General features: G+C 39.8%; 1 protein-coding gene and 1 pseudogene across 1 annotated transcript in view; both read right to left on the bottom strand.

The window, feature by feature from the left end:
- The window catches only part of mei-41 (ATR serine/threonine kinase meiotic 41), a 213,916-nt gene that overhangs the window by 121,665 nt on the left and 68,748 nt on the right, over positions 1-23,503 (bottom strand). Inside the window, exons 21-26 of the mRNA XM_080277708.1 lie at positions 19,259-19,375; positions 15,955-16,211; positions 9,864-10,034; positions 9,590-9,698; positions 4,769-4,881; positions 3,214-3,410 (exon numbers count right to left, since the gene is read on the bottom strand). Coding sequence (XP_080133834.1) covers positions 3,214-3,410; positions 4,769-4,881; positions 9,590-9,698; positions 9,864-10,034; positions 15,955-16,211; positions 19,259-19,375 — 964 coding nt within the window. The remainder of the gene's footprint in view (positions 1-3,213; positions 3,411-4,768; positions 4,882-9,589; positions 9,699-9,863; positions 10,035-15,954; positions 16,212-19,258; positions 19,376-23,503) is intronic.
- On the bottom strand, positions 13,506-13,627 carry LOC145406946 (5S ribosomal RNA; annotated as a pseudogene).

Genomic DNA, 23,503 nt, shown 5'->3' with positions numbered 1-23,503 from the left:
TCCCTCATTTATCCAGACATGCAGTACCCAGACGTGTTCATTATCCAGATGCTAGACCTTGGCTCTATTAAACCATTATCCGAATTTACTTGCTATTATCCGGACGTAATAGCTCCCGAGAACTTCGGCCGGCCAGCTGACATGTTCAAACATTTGGTATCATGGCTGCTGGGCTCAAGCCGCAAGCAGGAAGTAGGCTGCAACCCACAACCAGAGTTAAAATATCCATCTGCCTCTGTACTGAATGGTCAAAGTTGCGCGCTTGTCCGATCACTCCCAACGAACCTCCAGCACCTGAGTAATATGACTGTAACCCACAAGTGGTGTCAAAACGTCCATACACATCCCCACCAAATGTTCAAAGTCGCACAGCCACTGGGCTAAATCTTTCCTAATTATCACTGACATTGTAACACAAACCGCGAGCAACGAGTACATGTTCAGTGACAGCGGCCATCTGCCTCCCTACCAAACATCCAAAGAGTCCCGGTCACCGTGAGTTGCGTTTCCTCATGGCCACTCGGCATCTAACAGACCACAAGCCACAAGTAAATGTATGGTAAAAGCGCCCATCCGCCTCGTGACAGAAGGATCAAAATTCTGCCCACAGCCTCGTTTCTTCCCCCCTCCCATCCCTTCTCCATACCCTCCCGGCTCCCCCTTCACTTCCTCAGTCTTTACCCTCCTCCATGGTGATAACACTGACTGATGAGTTTTTAAAGTTTTCTGCAATTTATTTGACTACTATTGGTTGTATTGAGATTTCACAAAATCCTTGAGAAAGCTCATGAATTTCTGCATCTACACATATGCTTAACTCTTGGAAGGTGCTGGCACAATTTTGCACTAGTATGGTGGGAAGTTATATGAAAGTAAGTTTCACTCCTGAACACTATTCTCACTGCACTTCTGTACTTTTACTTATCGGTTTTATGTGTTTTTATTAGCTTACCCTATAGTGTAAACACCAGCGATGATGATGGTATACCATTTATACCAATATAACCAATTTACGGTGGCATATTTGGCAATGGAATTTTTTTGAGCCCCGGGAGCAATCACTTGTCAAAGATAACTGATTTTCAAACCGTCTTCAGGTTTTTTGTGGATTTTTGTTGTTTATGCACTGTTTTTTTTATGTTTAGCATTAATATGGATAATTCTATATGTGTTTTGATGTCTCAATATGGCAGAATGACCAGAAAACATTGACTAAATTAGGAGGGGTACTGTACATACAGTAGTGTATGGGTAGGGTGTTTTTAGGCTTTCAATGTTTTTTTTTTTTTTGGTGTTTAGCATTATTTTGGATAATCCTATGTGTGTTTTGATGTCAAAATATGGCAGAATGACCTGAAAACTGTGCCAAAATTAGGAAGGGTAATGTTCATACAGTAGTGTATTGGCAGGGTGTTTTTTGGTTTTCAGTGTTTTTTTTTTTTTTTTTTTTTTTATGATTTTCTTGGTGTTTGGCATTACTCTGGATACTCATATGTGTGTACAGATGTCTAAATATGGCAGCCTGACCTGAAAACAGTGCCAAAATTAGGAGGGGTACTGTACATACAGTAGTGTATAGGTAGGGTGTTTTTTTGTTTTCAATTATTTTTTTTTTCCCATGGTTTTCTTGGTGCTGAAAATTAAATTGGATATTCCAATGTATGTTTTGATGTCACAATATGGCAGAATGACCAGAAAACACTGCCAAAACAAGGAGAGGTACTGTACATAAAGCAGTGTATAGGTAGGGTGTTTTTTGGATTTCAGTGTCGTTTCTGCATGGTTTTCTTGGTGTTTAGCATTACTTTGGATATTCCTGTGTGTTTTGATGACTAAATATGCCTGAATGACTGGAAAACACTGCTAAATTAAGCATAGGTACTGTACAAATAGGTTAGGTATAGGTTGGAGGTTGGGTATAAGTAGGGTCTGGGTATAGTAGGGGAATAGTATTCATTATCCAGATGTTATCACTACCCGGACATGCCTCTGGCTCTATTATGTCCGGATAAATGAGGGACTAATGTACTTGGGGTTTCATTCTCTTGGGATTTATCTTGGAATGATCATATTTCCTCTCTTGCAGAGATTTGGTGTGTTAAGCCAACTCCGTGCCTTTTTACCCCTACACAGTTGCTGACTGTATACACGGGTTTTATTCCCCCATGTAGAGCACAACTCTCATGTGGGGTGGCTCCCCACATACAGCACTTCTCAACAAGGTGGAGTCAAAGGCTTTTCGTCTCATCAACTCTCCTCTCTTACTGGCTCCCTTCAACCTCTGTCTCTTCACTGCACTGTTGCATCTTTATCTCTTTTCTGTCACTATTTCTATGGTAACTGGTCCTCTGAACTGTCTGCTAGCATCCCTCCATCACTACAGCAGGCGTGTAGCACCCATCTAGCAACAAACTCTTATCCCTTTTCTGTCCAACTTTCAAAAGCAAGAGTTAACCGTTCCTCCCAGTCCTTCATGAATGCAACAGGTCAATTCTGGAACTGTCTTCCTCTGTCTGTATTTCCTACTGCCTATGACCTCCAGTCTTTCAAACACAGTGTGTCCAGGCATTTCGAGAGGAAAGGATCTTGAAGTTGGTTCTCTGTTATATTGTATTTGTTTTTTCTTGGTGGGAACAATCTTATGGGTTTCTGGCATTTGGGTCCTTCTTCCTTGTAGTGAAAATAAATAAATAAATAAATAAGGTCTTGAATAATTTTTACACCAATAATTTATTCCCAGAGTCATAATTTTACTACTGAATATGATTGCCTAGTAACCCTATGCAGTGTCACCAAGCATTATCAGTGTCAGATGTCAAAGTCTACTTGTTCTTGTTTAAGTGTATTTTGAGACTATTTAAAAACACTGGCTGTTAAATCATCCTAAAATATAACTTAAACTAGTGTACTCTGAGATGGTTTACAAACTTACAACTAAAAGAAGCTACAAGATACTGAAGCTATGAACTGTACACAGTACAAGTCAGAACAGCTGAAAATCATAACATCCAGAGTCATGGGCAATTAAAACAAAAATGTGAGCAAACTAAAAATATTTCTGGGTACAATTTTACCTGTCCCATTATTGTCATATTTCTAACATCATTCATCTTAACAGATGAAGAAGTCTCACTGCTCCTCAGTAGTTGATCTAGGTTTGTTAAGGACTCAGAAGGCCTTACATGCAACATATAAATGCAGATCTGTGCTTACTGAGAAGGACACTGAAGAGTTCTGAAAGCGTGGGATGCACGTTATCAGCATCTGTGGTGAGGTGATGAACAGCAGTTTGGTTATGGCGCAGGGTGTGCCGCAGGCGGGCAAGAGCATTCATCCGCACATCTACACTCTCGTGAGTCAGTCCCCGCAAGATATTTCTCAAGACCTCCAAAACTTCGTCAGTGCTCCCCCTAGGATGAAACTGAATTATTTCACATTCTAATTCAAAAAATTAAAACTTGAATCTTATCATTCATTCACTACAGGTAGTCCTCCCTGAAAGTCTGGGATGTGTTAAAAAAATATAACATTTTTCATGCAAGTGGTACTAAAATGTTCAAGCTAACAAACTAGCTTAATAAACAGCAGTATAAGTCTACCAGAAAATCCACTGACATGTCGTAAAAGTATCCCCGCTAATACCAATACACCAGTCCTGTATGAGCCTTAGCATGTATTCAGTATGGATGGTGGGTGTTAGCACTGAAGTGGTGACCTGAAACCTTTGCCCAGAGTCGAACACACACACACCAATAAATTATATATATATATGTATATATATATATATATATATATATATATATATATATATATATATATATATATATATACATATATATATATATATATATATATATATATATATATATATATATATATATATATATATACTTTCGATTCAACAGCAAAAAACAATGTCAATAAATAAGATTATAATGAGGGTATGAGCTGGAGAACAATGCCCTCACACTGTAGATTTGATACAGGATAGCAAAACACCCTAGTTATATAAACCTCCCTCTATCCCCCAAAAGCAGGATGGGAGACTGCATGAGAAAGGCAACTTCAGACTGCAGTCCACCAGGTTTACATTTAGATGAACCTGAGGCCAAAACAACAACACTGAGAGCTAACTTTACCTGAGCTTCACTGACAAACTTGCAACTAAAATGAAGTGACCTGCAGAAAAAGATAATGCATCAATATGTTGATTAAGTTAGGACTACTAAAGTAGAATGGTTTTAACCTAACTTGGTTGGCTTCCTAGAATCTGTCATTAATAAGTTTCATTGCATGTTGGTACCCTGCATTACAGTCAGGTATTGGTGCTGCAGTTGCACCAACATGGCCATGTGACTCCAATACCTGGTTATACAAATGTCCTCAACTCCCACTCTCTTTCCCCCCAAAAGGATGGTGGAATGCAGGAACATGGCTGCTTCAGCCTGCAGTCCACCAGGTTCAATGTTCCGATGATCCTAGGGCTGCAACTACAGTACTACCTGCACTACTCTATACAGTCGACACAGAAGACACCAGTGCATGAATGTCAAGGGAATCTGGACAAGCTTCCTGTGGTTTTATGTCACTGTTCTCTGGCAACCTTCTTATAAAATGCAGAACACTTGTATACAGTTCAAATGGATTAAAGTATCAACTGTGAGGAAATCAATTAAGTTTTGTATAACTTTATTCTTATGTTATATCTGTCCAGTGAGACTGGGTGGCAAATATGCATATAACTGAGGCTACATTTTATCTGGCTTACTCTTCAACTCGTAGCTGGTGGTCCACAATGGCCTGGTTAATGGAACTAAGAGCTTCAACATCCGGCAACAGGGGCAGGTTCATGAGGAGTGGCTTGATTGATGGAGTTTCAACCTAAAAATAATGGATTACAAGAACAAAATAAATTACAAATACAGTTATGGGCACTCTGATAATAATATATATATCTTATCAATTGAGCCACAGTGGTTTAGTGCCAGCTGGACTGTTATCCTGACATGGGTGTGCCCAGAGACTGAGGTTCAAAGTCCTAAATGTGGTGGATGCTGGTAGTAGCTCCTTCCACACACCTGCAAATATTCCCACTGTTGGTTCATATATGTAATGTAGCCAACATAACCCTTTCACATACACTGCCTTTACTATGTACAGTCCTTTTTCATTCATACTTAGCTACCATGTGGACAGTGTTTAATTTTGGTTATCACTCTCCCTCTGAGGAGAAGGTCCAGTCCTAGAGCAGACCACATACAGAAAAATACAGTATGTATCCTTACCGGTACTGTCCTTAAAAAGATAAAGTATATTTTGCACAGTATCCACAAACACTTCATCATGACATGAATGCCAGAATATAAAAAACTCATTCAAAACAGAAACAGAAACAATTTCAGAAAGTTTATTAAACAGCTTTTCATTTTGTTCACTTCATTTATAAAGGCTCCTATGTTCCATTTAACAGCCTTGGTCATCTAATGGAGACTCTCCATGCTGCCTGATCTCTTGTAGCCTCTCTATTTTGTCCCTTATCCATTGAGGTCACACTCAATGACCTTGTCCCAGGCCCTACTTGGTCTTCCTCTTGCAACTCTACCCTCCGCACTCAGTTGTCATCTTGCATCCACTCCATATCTCCAAACCATCTCAATCTGCCCCTTCTCATTACAACACCTATACATTCAAATCCAACCTTTCTTTCAACCCTTAATTTGAAATCCTACCTTCCCTAGACCTGTCATTCAACGACACCACACATCCATCTAACCATTATCATCTCTGTACATTTCAGCCTATGAATATCATCCTTTACTGCCCAAGTCTCACTACTGCACACCATTATACTCCTAACACATGCTGCATGCAAGTACCATGTGGCATGGATGGAGAGCCCTCTCAGAGTCAGGAGGGGCAACAACTCCCTTAACTTCTTCCAGTCATTTCTCACTCTTGCCACAGAACTAGCTCCAGCCCCATCTCCAGCATGTGTCTCCCAAACAACAATATTCTCCACACACTGAAGAGACTCTCCAGCAAGATTAATCCTTTCTCACCTCTCTCCTTTACATACCATACATTCAAAAAATGTAAAAGATGGAAGAAGAGCATAAGACAGTATGGATCAGTTGGGTCAAGGATTGTGTGGGTAAAGTTGAAAGTTGGAATACAAATGTGGGCGATTGTGTGTGTGTATGCGCCAACGCAAGATCATGCTAGAAGAGTGAGAGAAGAGTTCTGGACAAATGTGGAAGTGTGCATGGAAAAGTTTGGAAGGAATGAGAGAGTGTTTTTGATCGGTGATATGAATGGTAAAGTTGGTAATGTGAAGGTGGATGGAATAGTTGGTGAGTGGGGTGTGCCTGCTGAGATAGATGAGAATGGGAGTGCGTTAGTGGACATCTGTGCTGGGAGGGGTTGGTAATAGCCAATACCCTCTTCAGGCATAAAATGATCCACAGGTATACATGGCGAGTGATGAGAAGGGTGGGTGGTGAACTGAATGAAAGGAAGGCAATGATTGATTATGTGTGTGTGGATGAAAGGATGCGAAGATGTATATTGGATGCAAGAGTTTATAGAGGTTGGGGGAGTGGCCTTTCTGACCACTACTTGGTGGTGGCCAGAATTAGGATGCAAGTAAGATGGAGGAATAGAAGAAGGGAAAGACAAGAGGAAGGAGAAGTTGCAAGGAGAGTGGAAAGGTTACAAGAGGATGAGAAAAAGGCAGAGTATAAGAGAGAAGTGGAGGAACGATTGGGCAAATATGAATTGGAGCAGATGGGAGACGTGGAAGGTGTGTGTAAGATATTTACAGAAGAAATATGTGCAGCATGTGATGTGGTGTGTGGAAGGAAGAGAAGACGGAGGGGGGTGCAAGGAACAGCGTGGTGGACTGAAGAGGTGAAACAGGCTGTGGCACAAAAGAAGAAAGCATACAATGAATGGATGAGAAATAGGGGCGTGGAAGAAGTTGAGAGGCAGAAGAGAGAGTTATATGTGGAAAGGAAGAGAGAGGTGAAAAGATTAGTAAGAGAGAGTAAGAAGAGAGTGGATGAGGAATTTGGAAGGAATTTGAGTGTAAAGTGGAGGGACTGTAAGAAAATGTTCTGGAGAGAAGTGAAAAGAGTAAGACAGGGTGGAAGTGAAGTTAGCAGGGGAGTGAAAGATAAACATGGTAGATTACTAGTGGAGAAGGGAGAAAAAGTGAGCAGATGGAGAGAACACTTTAAGGAATTGTTGAACGTAGAGGATGGAAGTAATGCGAGTATAAGTGGCTGGGGAATGGCTGGGAGAAGGAGGGAGGTGAGAAGACAGGTAGAAATCAGTAGGATAGAGGTTGTGGAAGCAATGAAGAAAGTTAAATCGGGAAAGCCCCAGGAATTGATGGAGTGTGTGGTGAGATGCTGAAGCATGGGGGAGAGATAGTAGTAGAATGGATGTGGAAGATGTGCAGATTGGCCTGGGAGGAAGGTAGAGTCCCGGAGGATTGGAAGTCAGGTATAATTATTCCCTTGTACAAAGGAAAAGGGGAAAAAGAAGTGTGTGGTAATCATAGGGGCATTTGTCTTCTTAGTATAATAGGAAAAGTGTATGGTAGGATACTTATAGACAGAGTTAGAGAAAGAACAGAGAAATTAGTTGGAGAAGAACAGGGAGGCTTTAGGAAGGGAAGAGGTTGTGTAGATCAGATATTCATTCTTAGATCTTTAGTGGAAAAGTTTCTAGAGAAGGGAAAGAAGTTGTATGCGGCTTTCATGGATTTGGAGAAAGCATATGACAGGGTGGATAGACAAGGATTGTGGAAAGTGTTAAGAATATATGGAGTAGATGGGAAGTTGTTGAATGCTGTGAAGAGTATGTATGATGGTGCTAAGGCTGCAGTGCGTGTGGATGGTGAACTAAGTGAATTTTTCTCTTTGAAAGTTGGTTTGAAACAGGGATGTGTCATGTCTCCATGGTTGTTCAATCTGTACATGGATGGGGTAATAAAAGAGGTACAAGGTAGGGTAGTGGATGTTGGAGTGGCCCTGGTGAGAGAGGATAGTGTTTGGAAACTCCCTGTACTGTTGTTTGCAGATGATACTGTGTTGTTGAGTGAAGATGAAGGGGAGCTGCAAGGCTTGGTGGATGAGTTTGAGAGAGTGTGTAAGAAACGGAACCTAAAGGTGAATGTAGGGAAGAGTAAAGTGATGGTCTTTGAGAGAGGTGAAGTCAGTGAATGTATAGCGAGGTTGGATGGTGAGGAATTGGAAAATGTGAGTACGTTTAAGTATTTGGGTAGTGTGATGAGTAAGGATGGAGGTTTGGAGGGTGAAGTGCTTGAAAGGGTACAGCAGGGAAGAAAGGTTGCTGGTTCCTTGAAAGCAGTGATAAGAAACAGGGAAGTGAGCATGGAAGTAAAAAAGTTACTACATGACAGTATTGTGATACCAACTCTAACGTACGGAAGTGAAGCTTGGACGTTGTTGGAAGGACACAAGTCAAGAGTGAGAGCAGTGGAAATGAGTTATTTAAGAGGAGCTTGTGGAGTCACGTGGAGAGACAGGCTGACGAATGAGGATATAAAGGAGCGTTGTGGTGTTGATGTGGATGTGATAGGAAGCGTAGTGAGGAACACACTGAGGTGGTTTGGCCATGTGGAGAGGATGGAGGGTGAAAGACTGACGAAGAGAGTGTATGTGAGTGAGGTGGAGGGTGGAAGAGGGAGGGGGAGACCGAGGATGAGATGGAGGGATGGGGTGGAGAGGTATATGAGAGAGGGGGGTGTGAGTTGGGAGCAGGGTAGTGAAATGGCGGGGGACAGGGCGACTTGGAGGCGATTTGTTTGTGGCCACCCCAAACGGGATTGAGGCGTCTGGCAATAGATAGATAGATAGACATTCAAAATCAGCATTAATTTGCAGCGTGCCTCTAATACCACTAAATCTTTTATGTATCCACTTATCACAAACACAAAATGAAGCTATTTCCCACACCCTTGATGCAACTCTCATATTAATCATCCATCCATCCATCAATCATCCAATCCTACAATGCCCCATGAGGAGTGTAGGAGCCTGGGGCTAGGCAGTTGGTCAAATCCACACTTACTCTCAAACCCTTTTGCCCCATTCCATCTCTCCACTCCATAAATCTTTCCTCCATTACCATCTCGTTCTCCACGACAAATATCAAGTAATCAGCATACAACACCTCCCTGGGAGTCCAGCTCTAAAATCATGTGAAAGAGGTTCATTCTTAAAACTGACCACTAATGCCCACCAACATTCAATAACAACCCCTGCTCAATTTCATCTTGGTGCAAGAACCCTCATTCACTGCCATAACCACTCTGACCAACCACTTCTCATTTCCAAGCTTTCTCATTGCCCACTTCACTACCTCCCTGGATCCTTTTGAAGCATCCATATTCACTCCTCTTTTTCTTATTCAGTTCTTCATATTACTGTTCACCTTTCTTCTTTGAGATACTCTAAAAGTGAATAAAATCAGGTTCAATCCCCATTACGAGTTACTATGGAACTGCACTTCTATGTCCTATATAGAACCAATCCTCAAGATTCATGTGAAGCATTGTACTCACCAGGACATGTGTCAGCACTTTAACCAACTGCTCCGGCCGCTTCACTACCAGAGGTCTTATCACAACAACTACTTCTTCAATCAGTCCTTCCAGTGTGCTTTCATCTAGGCTGAAAGAAGAAGAATTAGTCTTACTGATCAGCTAACAATTTTGCAATACTCTAAGTACCCTTAAGATTTAAATCCAACAAATCAGTAATAGATGCATATTTCATCTACTTCATTAACACACAATTATAAACTTTTATACACCATACTCTACAGGTCATCCTTACTTATACAGGAAATTTGTCCAAGCATGACATCCAATGTCATAAAATTCTTCCTCCTTCAACTTCAGGGCCGTCTTCAAAGAAGCTAAAACTTTACGTGAAACAGGTGATATATATTTTTTGCCCATCAGCACCAACAGATCACTCAGAGACCACAGAGCTGATCTCTTCTCTCTGTTGAACAAGTAAAACAAATTATTAAATGTTTACTATACTGTTTATACTCTAACTTGGCCCAGACTCTCGCCCTTTTGCATCTTATTTCATGTAGTGCACTGGCAGGAAGAGACAGTGCTATGGCAATACTCGTACATTCTTCCCACAGGAATTCTTCATGACTGGCATCATATTTTACTATTAATCTCCCGGTATAGTTTAAAATCATGGAGAGATGGCAATTTTAGGCCAAGTTAGAGTAACAGGGGTATAATACATAACATTAGCACTAAGGCATCTCATTACAATAACTCAATATCCTGAAAAACGCTCGAAAGCACTACCTAGACACAATGCCCTCAAGGCCATTACAGGGTCAGATTTTGGGCTCCAAAAAGAAACACTCTCCCTACTCTGCAAACAATATATTAGATAAACGATGCCCTATGCCTGCACGGCATGGGCTCCCATCCTATATCACACTACAACACCTTGCAGACTATACCGAACAACATTGCATCAATGCCGCTCCCACAGCTCACTTACATTCTGACACTAAAGCCCTCCCTGTTAGAGAATATCTTGACATGAGAAGCACAGGATTCTACATAGCAGCCTATACACAACACCCCTGTCATTACATGATGGCCCCAGAACAATATAAAACAATCACCACACAACTATTACCAGATCCTCTTGCCTCTTCAACAACATTCCACCTCCAAACATTCCAACACTAGCAATGAAAACACCTACATTCTCATTTCATGTGCAAAGGAAAAAACAAGAGCTTAATTAGAACACTATACTACAAGCCTTCTCTCCTGATATTCATCAATCAATGGTATCCTTAAACACAGCTAACTGAGTTCACTTAGCTAGGCTTAGATTAGGACATCACACAGTCCTTCTCAGTTGTCATACCAACTTACATCTGGGTTGGTTAGAAATGCAGATGACATGTGCCCTGCTTGCTGATTAGGCCCAAACAACTAACACATATAGCAACCATTGCACAGGACGTGCTTTACTAACAGAAAGATACAATTTTAACGAAGTAGGGAACCTATAAGATAACCCTATACAGCAGTTGCTTCCCTCCAGTTGCCTGGTCAGCTGAGCCAGGGGGACCAGGGTTGAACAACAACATCCTTTGGATATCAAAATGAATTCTAGAACACGATCTAAAAACAATTAATTAAGACAACAGTGAATTATGCTAGTCCAAACTTGGCCCCAACCTTAGCCAGCTACACACACACAAAAAAAAAAAAAAAAAAAAAAAAAAAAAAAAGGCAACTAGAAATCTAGAACTATCAAGAATCCAGATGGCTTGAGATCTGAATTTCCTGCACATTTTCACATTCAAAATGCATGCCAATTTCCGACCTGTAAATACAGATGTATATTAGCCAAAGGCTGTGATTCTTCTACAGTAGTTCACACAGTATTAACATGGTCAGTGTTTACCCATCCATGCTCAGTTTCCAACAATTCTACCCCATGACCTGGGGTGGTTTTACAAGGAGACTGTTGAGGCCGAAGCCTCAGGCCCCAAGCTAATAGGGGACCCCCAAAAAAATACAACAGCATCAATATACTGTACTTTGTTTGATCTTTATCGGGCTTTAGTATATAGAGAGACAATTACATTTTTATTTAAGCTTTGTAATACTGCAACATATGGCATGGCTTATGTATGTACTGTATCTATCTATATATGTGTAGTTGAGAGAGCCTCCAAGTAGACTTAGCACTCAGACCCCAAGTACTGTTAGTCTGCTCCTGCCCATGACTTCACCTCTGTAGCAATTTCCCACTGTAATGGTCACGATGAAAAGTCACTGATATTTCAGCATCTAGTACTTCCCAGAAAAAGATGCATACTATACAACAATTTTGCTGAAGGCCATGATTATATCAGAATAATAGCAAAACTGAGGTGTTCATTTGAGCAGATTACGAATACAGTATGGCACTGAGAAATGAACATGTTATGAAACTGTGAATCAGCATAATAAAATTCCAAGGTGCATGAAATATCTGAAGATATTTTTTAGTGGCTTCTTATATATGTGTACGTCTGCTATTTCTTTCAATACAACCTAAAGAAAACACCTCATAAGACAAAAGAAATATGTTATCCAATTAAAAAAAAAAAAAAAAAAAAAAAAAAAAAAAAAAAAAGGGGCCTTCTAAATTCATTTCCTCTTTTTCTTAACTGTTTTCTATATTTTTCTGATCACGTTTATGGTGATACGTTTCCAACTGATTTTATTTTCCTGTCATTTTTATGTACATTGTCTGATTTTCTGATACTTTTGTTTCTCATGCACAATGGCAGACACTTAAAACCAGCTCTAATCTACTCAAATTTATTGTTACTAGCCTAACCCAACACAACTATAACCTAGCCTACCCTACCCTAATATAAAGTAACCTAACCTAACCTTAGCGTAATGCTGCTTAGGGTAACTTAACCTAACCTGACGAAATGCAAAAGTAAATGAACTAAACATAATCTAATCTAACCTTTGCCTAACCTAAGGTAGCTTAACCTAATCCATCACAATATGAGAAAGTAAATTAAGTTCTGGAGATCTGAGTAGATTTTATGAAGTATTTGCTATTACCCCTGAAATACATACTTGCATCAGAAAAGCAAAACATGGATAACAACAATGGGAATACAACCATCATAATCATTTTTCACTACAAAAATAATCAAAATACATGAAAAAAATGCTAGAAGAATAAGAAGTGAATATGTAAGGTTTTTCTAATGCTTAAACTAAACTGGTCACCACATGTCGAATACTATTACGATCAAGTGTATAAATGATGAATTTAAACAAAGTGGAAGAATATGAAGTAAATCAGTAAGATTTTTCCGCTGCCTAAACTAAACTTAAAACCAGCAGCAATGCTCACTGAGAAACCATCGGTCACAACATCAAATACAATTATGATTGCGTGTACTTAAGATGAATAAAAAGAAACTGGAAGAATAAGAAGTTTAAGAGAAAGGTTTTTCTGCTGCTTAAATTAATCCAATGACCAGCAACAATACTCCTTTGAAACCATCAGTTACCACAACAAATACTTTTGTGAGTTAATGCATGCAATAAATTTTATTTTGCATACTGAACATACAATAAATCTAATTCACGCAGGCATAGTTTATGCTTATGTATCCATTATCTCTTAATATGTTTACAAGTTTTACAAACATCAGCTGATTGCATGTGATGGCAATAAAATTAAATGGATTCTAATTCTTTCAGATATAACTTTTATCCACCAATAAAGGATTTTATTTTAAGAGGTATTTTTCTTCATTTAAGTACCCACAATTCATTCATTCATTCATCATTCATTGCCAGACGCCACGTATCCCAAACGGGGTGGCCAAGAGCTCAGAGTTAATTGTTTTACAGGGAGGGGCACTAATCCTCCACCAACCCCACTTGACACGTAGGGAGAACGTTATGCCAACAGCATCTGGTGTTCCCAGGCGGTCACCCATCCAAGTACTAACCAGACCCAACGTTGCTTAACTTCGCTGATCGGACGGGAAGTGGTGTACTCAATACAGTATCCTGGATAAAGGCAGTATGACAATTTCAGCATCTAACAAAATCATCATATTAGTCAATTTGATGGATTGCAAATACGAGTATCACTAATCACCACTCAGAAAGCTGACTGCATGTGATGCCAATGGAATTATATGGAATCTCATTCTTCTAGATTTAACTTTTATCCACCAATAAAGGATTTTATTTTCTAATTATTTTTCTTCATGTAATTATCCATAATTCATACCAAATTTTCTTACCAGTATCCAGGATGAAGTAAGTATGACAACTTCAGCACTTAACAATCACAATATGAGTCAATTCTGTGGACTGAAAATATCAGTAATCACTACTCAGAATGTCCACATATGAGTTGTAGCCTAGGGCCTGGTTCTAGGTGGCATTTTAGGTTTCACAGTACCTTTTTCTTTGCATTTTATTATTCACATGGCATTCCTGTAACTTTTTTTTTTTTTTTTTTCATTATTTAACCCCTGCCAAGTTGCAGACCTCATATGAGGCACATGAAGGCCTGCATGGGCCAAGTTGCATGCCTCACATGATGTACATTTTAGAAAGGTTATAAAACAATAATTCAGGTGAGATGAACTACCTTACAAAGAGTCAGCCCAGCAAGTGTTGAGAATCCAGATAATTTAGACACCTAAACTTGTTTTTCCCAGGCATGCCGGATTTTTTAGAGCTTAGTGTAACAGGACGAATTAAGACCACAAATACAGAGGCACCTACATCAAGAAACAAAAATGATTCTAATAAAGGAACATGTGAATAAGGGAGACACATAGTTCATTGCCTTGGCTCAAAACAGATACCACTCTTGTAATTTTATGTTGCATCACCCTCCACAGAGAAACAAAACAACCAAACACCCAACACTAACCAAAGTGTATTATTAACATCCCTCACCTTCTACCCAACATTACACTGCATAAACATACTTCATCACACAGTTTTATATTGGAAAAGAAGTACAGATAATTAGGAAAACATTTACTGTATATACAGGTTAAAATATGTCCATCAATACAATCATTTGTATTGCTAATTCAATGAATATGAAGAATGGAAGTCTGGCAGGGCGAGCTGGAAATCTGATGGTGAAGCACTTTTGTTAACTTTCGCATATTTTTATGATGAAACCAGATTTCTCATGCATTCAAATTAATTACATTATTTTGACAGTTTCGGATAATGAGGTCTGTATGAAGCTTTCTGGTGTCAGGAAGTTTTATATTTTGCTATTAAAAGTGCTGATTTTGTAATTCCTGTGCCAATTTGGTAAATGACTCCTGATGAGATAATTCATTGCACCCATTCATAAACCACCAACATACATTCACCTCTCTGAACCTATCGTACCTAGAGAGAACCAAATGCACCTAGCCACACTGTAATATAGTCATCACCCTTCCCTGTTCCAATACCAACACAAGATACACCTCACAAACAATCCACTAAGCCTACATTGCAATGAAGTCCCCCCCATCACATCATACTTACTCATGTGCCACGCTATTATAAAACTGGCAGTCCTTCAACACAGCTTCTACAAAAGACCTCTGGGAGCAACCAATTGAAGTGACTAGTTTCCTGTGGTGGAATGGACTTCCACCTACTTCAGTTTGGAGTTACAACAAGAAGAAACACACGAGAAGCACTCTTGCTGACTCAGTAGTAATGTCATAGACTGAGATCCTTTAGGATAATTGTTCAATTCTTGCTTCTGACAGCATTTAATATGCCAAGCTTTGTTTAAGCTATTACACTAAAACATCCAATCTCAGAACTTACTTCTCTGTTCTGCATCACTGTTCTAATCAATACAACTTTGAAAAAATTAACCCTTCAATGGCCGCTCCTTCAAAAATTTGTGTATGTACTCCCCTGGCCAGCCCACGATCATTTTTTCAGGGTTCCAAAATCAATTTCTTTTTCTCGTAAACGTGAAAAGAATCATCTGGCACACCTGGTAATGTGTTTTTTAGCTTCCTAAACCCATCCTGTGATTTGCTATGATTTGCGGAAAAATGAATAAAATTACAACGGATGTGCCATTAACGTGTAAACATATGGGTGAAAACATCTGAGATGAAGTGACCACCTGAGTGCTTGGAATGGCAGAGTAGGGTTGTGTAAACATATCAGTGACCTTCATTCCCTTCTCATAATTGTTCATAGTTACTTTATAGCTTGCACTATTTCGACATTACCAGCACCAGTACAGTATGATAAAGCGTCGTTCAATGCTGGCAGCTGTTAAGGGGTAAATATGCTGTACAAAACAGGGAGAACATCACTAGTAGTTTACATATAATAGATATGCACAATGTACTACTTACTTGTACATGGTGGATGAGGAAACCAATTTGTTGTCAAGAAAACCAAGAATGCCCAGGAGGCGAGGGGCAAGATAGTCTGCTATGTCCCTAAGTTCATCCATGCCATCTTCACTGCTGCCTATTCCCTCTGCTCCATCATGTCGCCGTCCTCCACCTTGTTCATTCCAACCAGGCTCCAGGGTCTTCATATGAGAAAATTCTTGCAAAACACCACTCCGGTGCTCATGTAATCCCATCACAAGCTCATTCACTTGGTTCTGTGGAGAACATTATAGTATTATTAAACACTATATTTGTATTTTCCCAAGCAAACTGACAAACATCAGAATGTATTCTAACCACCAACAATAATTTTATTTAGCAAAAAGGAACTCCTGGTAGGTGAAAAATGAAAAACTTAACACAGAGGAACATCTGTGGGTGAAAAATGAAAAACTATCTTGATATACTGCAAACACAAATTTCTTTTCTAATACAGTATGCTCAGGCCCAGTATGGTAACTAGATCAGACAACACTGCCATACTGGATGAATTTCATAAGAGACAAATATTAAACATTATGGAAAAATTATGTAGATCAGACAGGATGCTGCTACTGCAAGCTGGACAACCGACAGCATGCAGTTGGGAAAGATGGCAGGTGGTTCCGAGTTTCACATATTACACACAGTAATGTTAAAAATTAGTGAAATGAAGACTCTGAGTTAATGGTGATGCAGGTACCAGCTATATACATTCTCTGTATCCTTTCAGTTTGAAATTGCTTCTCTGTCCCCATGTAACCCCCACCAAAACGAATTGTGAATAGCAGCATCATATATCAAACATTATCTTTACTCTTCCTTCTGTTTACAAGTGACACTACACTGAGTGACTAGCCAAATGGTGTTCCGTACACCAGGAAACCATTTACTACGGTGGGTGGTAACCATATAGCCCAACTATGACGCCTGGTGGTTTAGTGGGTAATTAAGGCACTCCAGCCAGACTGAGCCTGTGAAGGTTTATATCCAATGGATGGTTGGGTTTTGTCGCTCACATAATGCCACTCAGGCATGAGTGAGGCTGCTCACTCTCATCTTAAATGTCAGGACCAATGTGCCTAGCCCAGGGCTCCTATGCTCCTTATGGGGGAACACAGGATTAGATGATGTAAGTATATATGTAAGTATGTATATTATTTATAGGTTATATAACAATGAAAACAAGTGTAACAGACATTGAGTGAACAGTCGTGCAGGCACCAGCTATGTGCATTTATTCTTCTATGACAAAATGTATTATGTTCTTGTGGACAGAAAGCAGGTTGAATGATCCTAAAGTAGATAATGACTGCATTCAGGAGGGTATGAATAAAAAATTAACTGAATCACATAACCTAATTTTCACCCATCCATCCATCCATCATCCAATCCTACGTTGCCCCATGAGGAGCGTAGGAGCCCGGGGCTAGGCAGTTGGTGAAAATAATTATGCTTGGTGACATGAACTGAAACACAAAGAGAAAACACACGTTAACTAAAAATTACAAACGGCAGAGATACAACAACATGCACTGATGATCAGACATTGATGAAAGCAGCAGCCAGGAAATGCCAGTGTGCTCCAAGTGATCAACTCATTCTAGCGTTAATATTTTATATTTTGTACCACTGCCACACCATGACTGCTTGATTATGCTGTTGTTAACAATTCAATCACAAGTACGGTAATTACACATCTGATCATACATTGGAATGGAGTTAGTCCAATGGGTATGTTATAATTATGTTTATTTTGTTTTCATGTTTAAAGGAAGGAGTAATACAAGAAAAATTAACAGAAATTAAACAGAAAGGAGCCTTCACTTTATTTGTCACCAATCACTCTTGGCACCAATTTATTTTTCTCCATAAGAGGTTCAAATCAGTCTGGACAACTTAAATCTAAAAAGGATTTTGCAGTACCAAATGATGTCTAAATTTGGGATTTTACAGTACCTCTAATACCACGACATTTCTGCATCCATTTATCACAAACACTGCACAAAATGGAATTATTCCCTCCACCTCTGGTGCAAACTGCACATGGCCATACTTTTCCTGACATGACAATACTGCGACCTGCCCTAAATATCATCCCATTTGTGTTATCTATGTTTACTCTCAATACCCTTGCACAACATTCCACCTCTTCACTTCTCAAATCTATCCCCAGCTACCCTCTCATTCTTTGCAGTCCACATCAAATCATCAGCATACAACACCTCCCATGGGTGTCCAATTCTGAAGTCATGTGAGAGAGCTTCAAGCACCATGATAAACAACAAGGGGCTTAAAACCGATCCCTGATGATACACAAACATTCACAGAAAATTCATCACTCAAACCTCTGGTCACACTCACTTGGGTGCGAGCATCCTCATACGTTGCCATAAGCACTCTAACCAATCATTCCTCAATCCCAAACTTCCTCACTGCCCACTTTATTGCCTATCTGGGCAAACATTATGGATTTTTTTTTCATTTAATTTGTTCTTCCTTCCTCTGTTCATCTTCTGTATAAAAAAAAAAAAAAAAAAAAAAAAAAAAGTACAACTCTCTCTTCCTTCCTATATATTTTTCCTGAACGGTTGTACCTGTCAGAAAGGCATCAAATCAAACAGCATTTCATCAACAGTCACTTTTTCCCTTATCATACCATTCAGGGCTCTCTCCATTACATTTATTATCTTGCCAAAACTCTTCATGCCTCTAAACTATCCTCTTTCCAGGGCATCATCCTTCCCCTTATAAATATCTACAGTCACACTCTTCAACTGGTCACCTGGAACAACATACTCATATATAACAGAATTTATTAAACCAGTAACTAAACCCACTCCTATATCTATAAACGCCTTGAACAACTAGCAGTCAGCCAAGACACCCCCTGAGCCTTACCCAACTTCATTCTGTCTGCTGTTTTGCCCATTTTACCAATATCAACCAAAGACCAAGGGCCAGACACTTGATTAGCTGTCTCCACGCTTTCTCTGTATTGGTAAAAGTCCTCATTCAGCAACTGGTTTTAATCTTCTCTCCTAGCATTCTTCATAACCTCACTGTCCACCACTACCCTACCTTCATCGTCTTCTCAAACTGCTCACTTACGATATGCCTGTTTTCTCTTATCATCTGTTTAATCACCTTAAATACCACATTCCCTCTTTCAGTACTACAGCATTTAGGCTACTCAAAAAACATCTCTGAGACTTGTACTCTGCCCCATACATATATCTGGTTCTTTCTTCTTATAGGGAAAAAAAAAAAAAAAAAATCTTACCTGAACAGAGCATCGCCTGATGTTCTGAATATGAATATCTGTTGTGGCTGCAATAAACTTTAGTACATTCTCTTGTTCTTTTTTCGTATGGTAAAATACAAGTTGAGCCAGTATGTGCTGAAAAATAATTACAAAAATTAATAATTCTTTACGCCATCCTTCGGTGGGAAAAAAATTGGTTGATGATGATGATGATGATGATGATGATTATGATGATGATGACGACGACGATGACTGGTGAATGGTGACGATGATGATAAAATAAACTCTCACTATAACAAACACTGACAAAGGGATATCGGATGTAACAAACACCACAAAGCCCGCTGAACTTTCATCAGCTATAATAAACAACAGTCATTAAATGAGGTGCAACTGGACCTGAAATTGACCTCGCTCCATCATGACTGCTGAGTTGTAATAAAAGACTATAGCAATACTGTACTACTCATGAAGTGCTATGACAAGGATGAGAAATAAGTTGCAAAAAAGATGAAACTAAGGGCCAAGTTAATGTATAATGGGTATAGTTTACATTTCTAGTACTGATTTATTTTCAAACATGTTCTCGAAATCCTAATTCAGGGGGAAACCCTCAGATATAATGAACTATCCTGGTACTGGCTTTAATGAACCGAACCTGGCTTTACCCGAATTAGTCCGTTATAGCAAGGGTCTACTGTTTCTTCACAGACTAATGGCATAAGTTAAACTACAATACACATGATGAAAATACATTTATTGGAATACATTTAAGGGAAGAGAATGGCAGGTTTTGCGATGAACTGGGTGAAGTAGCAGGAGAACTGCCCAGGAGATATAATGTGTTTGTAATGGGCAACATGAATGGGAGAGTTGGCACTGGTCCTGAAAAAGATATAATAGGTCATAACAGAGTACCAGTAGAGAATGATAATGGGAAGCAACTGAAGGACTTGTGTAAGGAAAGGAGGTTGTGGATTTGTAATTCTTATTTTAAACACAAAGATGCACACTGCACATAAATACACATGGTATAGAGGGATTGGAGATCACACTGAAAGGATCCTGACTGATTACGTGCTCATAGAGAAATCGATGCTGGGAAGTGTTGCTGACATAAGGGCAGTGAGAGGACAATGTGGAGGTTTGTAAGTTCATATGATTGAGGTATGCAAGATCAAGCTGAGAGGAGTGAGGTCGACCAAGAGAGAGGGAGAGGAGCTGTCAGGGAGTGAGACTGAAAGTTGAGAAGCTGAGGATCAAAGAAATGGTACATGAATACAAGGCCAAAAGGGAGAAGAGTTAGAATCAGTGAACTGGAATGAAATGGATCCGGACAGCTTGTGGAATGTATATACGGATTGCTTAGTTAGGAATGCTAAAGCGGTGTGTGGTGTGGCAAGAGTAACAACAAAGAAGAAAGGTATAGCATGGTGGGATAAAGAGGTTAAGAAAGCAGTGGAGGAAACGAGGAAGAAGTAGCTATTGTGGATACAGGACAGGGGTTCAGTTGAAATAAGAACTGAATACATTGAGAGCAAGAAGCATGTAAAGAGACAAGTGGAAAGGAAAAAGGAGGAGGAAATGATGATTTAGGAAGAAAAATGAATGCAAATTACTCTGAAAATTGGAAAGAGGTGTGGAAGTGCAGAAGTGACATTGGAAAGAAAAGTGAAAGTGTGAAGGAGATAATTGGTAGATTATTAACCCATGGGTATGAAGTACAGTATAGACCAAATGGAAAGAATATTTTGAAAGTCTGATGAATGGGAATGGAGAGAGCAAAGCGACTATTGACATGATTGAATTTGAGGGTGTACAGAAAAGGAATGTGGTGCCAGGAAATGTGACACTCGCACAGGTGAAGAACGCTCTGAAGCGGCTGAAAAATAGGAAGGCAACTGGGGTTGATGCAGTGTATGCAGAGATGATAAAGTGTAGTGAGAGTGAAATGAAGTACTTGCTGGAGATATGTAAGAAGGCATGGGTGAGTGAAACTGTGCCAGCAGAGTGGAAAAAGGCAGTGATTGTACCCCCGCAAAAAAAGTAAAGGTGAGCGAAGTGAGTGCAACAATTATCGTGACACCAGTCTATTGAGTGCTGTAGGGAAGGTATATGGAAGCATTACTACAGAGAAAGTAAGAGAGATATCAGAAGTCCTAGTGGCTTTAGGAGTGGCAGAGGACGTGTGGATCAAATATTTGCAGTGAGACAGATAATGGAGAAGGAGTGTGAGAAGAACCATAAAGTGTTTTATGGCATTTATCGATCTGGAAAATGCATACGACAAAGTAGACAAAGATGGACTGTGGAAAGTTTGGCGCATGTATGGTGTAGATGGTAAGCTGCTAGATGGTGTTAGGAGTTTTTATGATGGTAGTGAGGCATGTGTGAGGGTAAATGGGCATCTAAATGAATGGTTCACGATCAATATGGGTGTGTGACAAGGTTGTGTGATGTCACCATGGTTGTTCAATAAATATATGGATGGGGTGATGAAAGAAGTAAAAACACAAGTAATGGAGAGAGGGATGGCACTGGTAATGAATGGTGATGGATGGAATATCTCATATTTGTTATATGCTTGTGATGTAGTGCTACTTGGAAATACTGGACAAGAGCTTGGTAGACTAGTGCAGTTTTCTAGATGTCTGTGAGCATCGTGCCTTGAAAGTAAATGTAGAAACAAGTAAAGTGATGGTTGTTAAGAGAGAAGGTGACTCCCAGTGTGATGTTGCAGTAAATGGAGAAAGACTGGAACTGGCGAGAGTTCTAATACCTGGGTACAGTGAAAGAAAATATAAGAAAATGTGCAAAAGAAGTGGAAAGTAGAGTGGCACGAGGAAGAAAAGTAGCTGGTGCTATGAAGGCCTTGATAAAAAACAGAGGCTTGAGTGTTGCACCTGCACGAGGCTTACATGAAGGTGTGTAACATATGGATGTGAGACTGTGGTGTGTGGCATGAAAATGAAAAGTCAAAAGTAAAAGTAGTGGAGATGGGACTGCTCAGGAATGTACTTGGAGTACAGAGAGTGGACAAGATATGGAATAGTGTGATGCATGAAGAATATGGAATAAGGAAGTCTGTGGACACCAGAATCGAAAAAGTGTACTGAGATGGTCTGGTCATGTGGAGAGAATGGATGACAATAATGTTGTGAAAAAGGTATATCTGAGTGACTCTCAAGGAGGAAGGAGGCAAAGTAGACCAAACAGAAGGTGGAGAGATATGGTGGATGAGTGTGTGACAAAAAGAGGTATGGAAGTTGGTGAGACTAAGGGACTGACAAAAGGCCAAGCTGGCTAGATGAATTTTGTGCGAAGAAGCGCATAACCAGGGATTTGGCACCCCTTTTTAATGTGACAGCATTCAAACTGACTCTATTAGATAGGTATATGTGAAGCTACTGAATGTGAAGAATTTTTTTTTGGCCTATCTGATGGAGCTAGGATTCCATTGGCTTGAATGATGAGTGAACGAAGGTATGGCCCACTGAACTGGGCAAACTTAGGCTGTCTGGACATTGCTACTCCTCTCCCCAACTTAGGGCGGTAATGGAGGTCTGGACGATGATGATGATGAGCTCACTTCCCCCTATTTTTGTCCTCCATTCCCCCTAACCTCTAACACCACCATATCTTTCATGCACCCACTTATCACAAACACTGTACAAGATGGAATCAACTCCCATGCCCGTGGCAAACAGCACATGAATTGTCCATCCATTCTCAGCATTTGATGCAATGCTCCAGGAAGGTTAGGAACTGCTTTATTGCTCCAGGAAGGTTGGGAACTGCTTTATTGCTCCAGGAAGGTTGGGAACTGCACTGTCATATTGTATGTACTGTCCATTCCAACTGGAAATCTCTGTTGGCCATGCTTCTTTCTTCTACCTCATCCGTGCTTTGTTGGCAGATATTGTGTGACTAGCAGTGCCTACACGGTATTACCGCCACTTTTAAGTCGACAGTCATAGTGATAACATCACCAAAGCTTTTTGTTTGAATGCAAGACTACCACCACTGTGGAATTAATCCATAAATTTCCTTATAATTCACCCTTTCTGACAAATCTACAGACACCAGAAGCCCTGCCGGGACTCCTTGCTGAACGGCATCCCCCTCACTTGCTGCAGGCCAAACAGTGACTGGCTTGATTTTATCCTTCCTCTTTAGATTTTACTGGAGTTTCTGTAAAACTTCATAGGTTCTAAACAATACAGAAACATCAAAAATATGAAGAACAGTGAAAAATAATCCTAA

This window comes from Coenobita brevimanus, chromosome 71 (assembly GCF_032717465.1).
Source record: "Coenobita brevimanus isolate Jiangsu-jjx chromosome 71, ASM3271746v2, whole genome shotgun sequence".
NCBI lineage: Eukaryota > Metazoa > Arthropoda > Malacostraca > Decapoda > Coenobitidae > Coenobita > Coenobita brevimanus.
The sequence above is the reverse complement of the archived record's forward strand: the minus strand, read 5'-3'. Positions and strand labels throughout refer to the sequence as shown.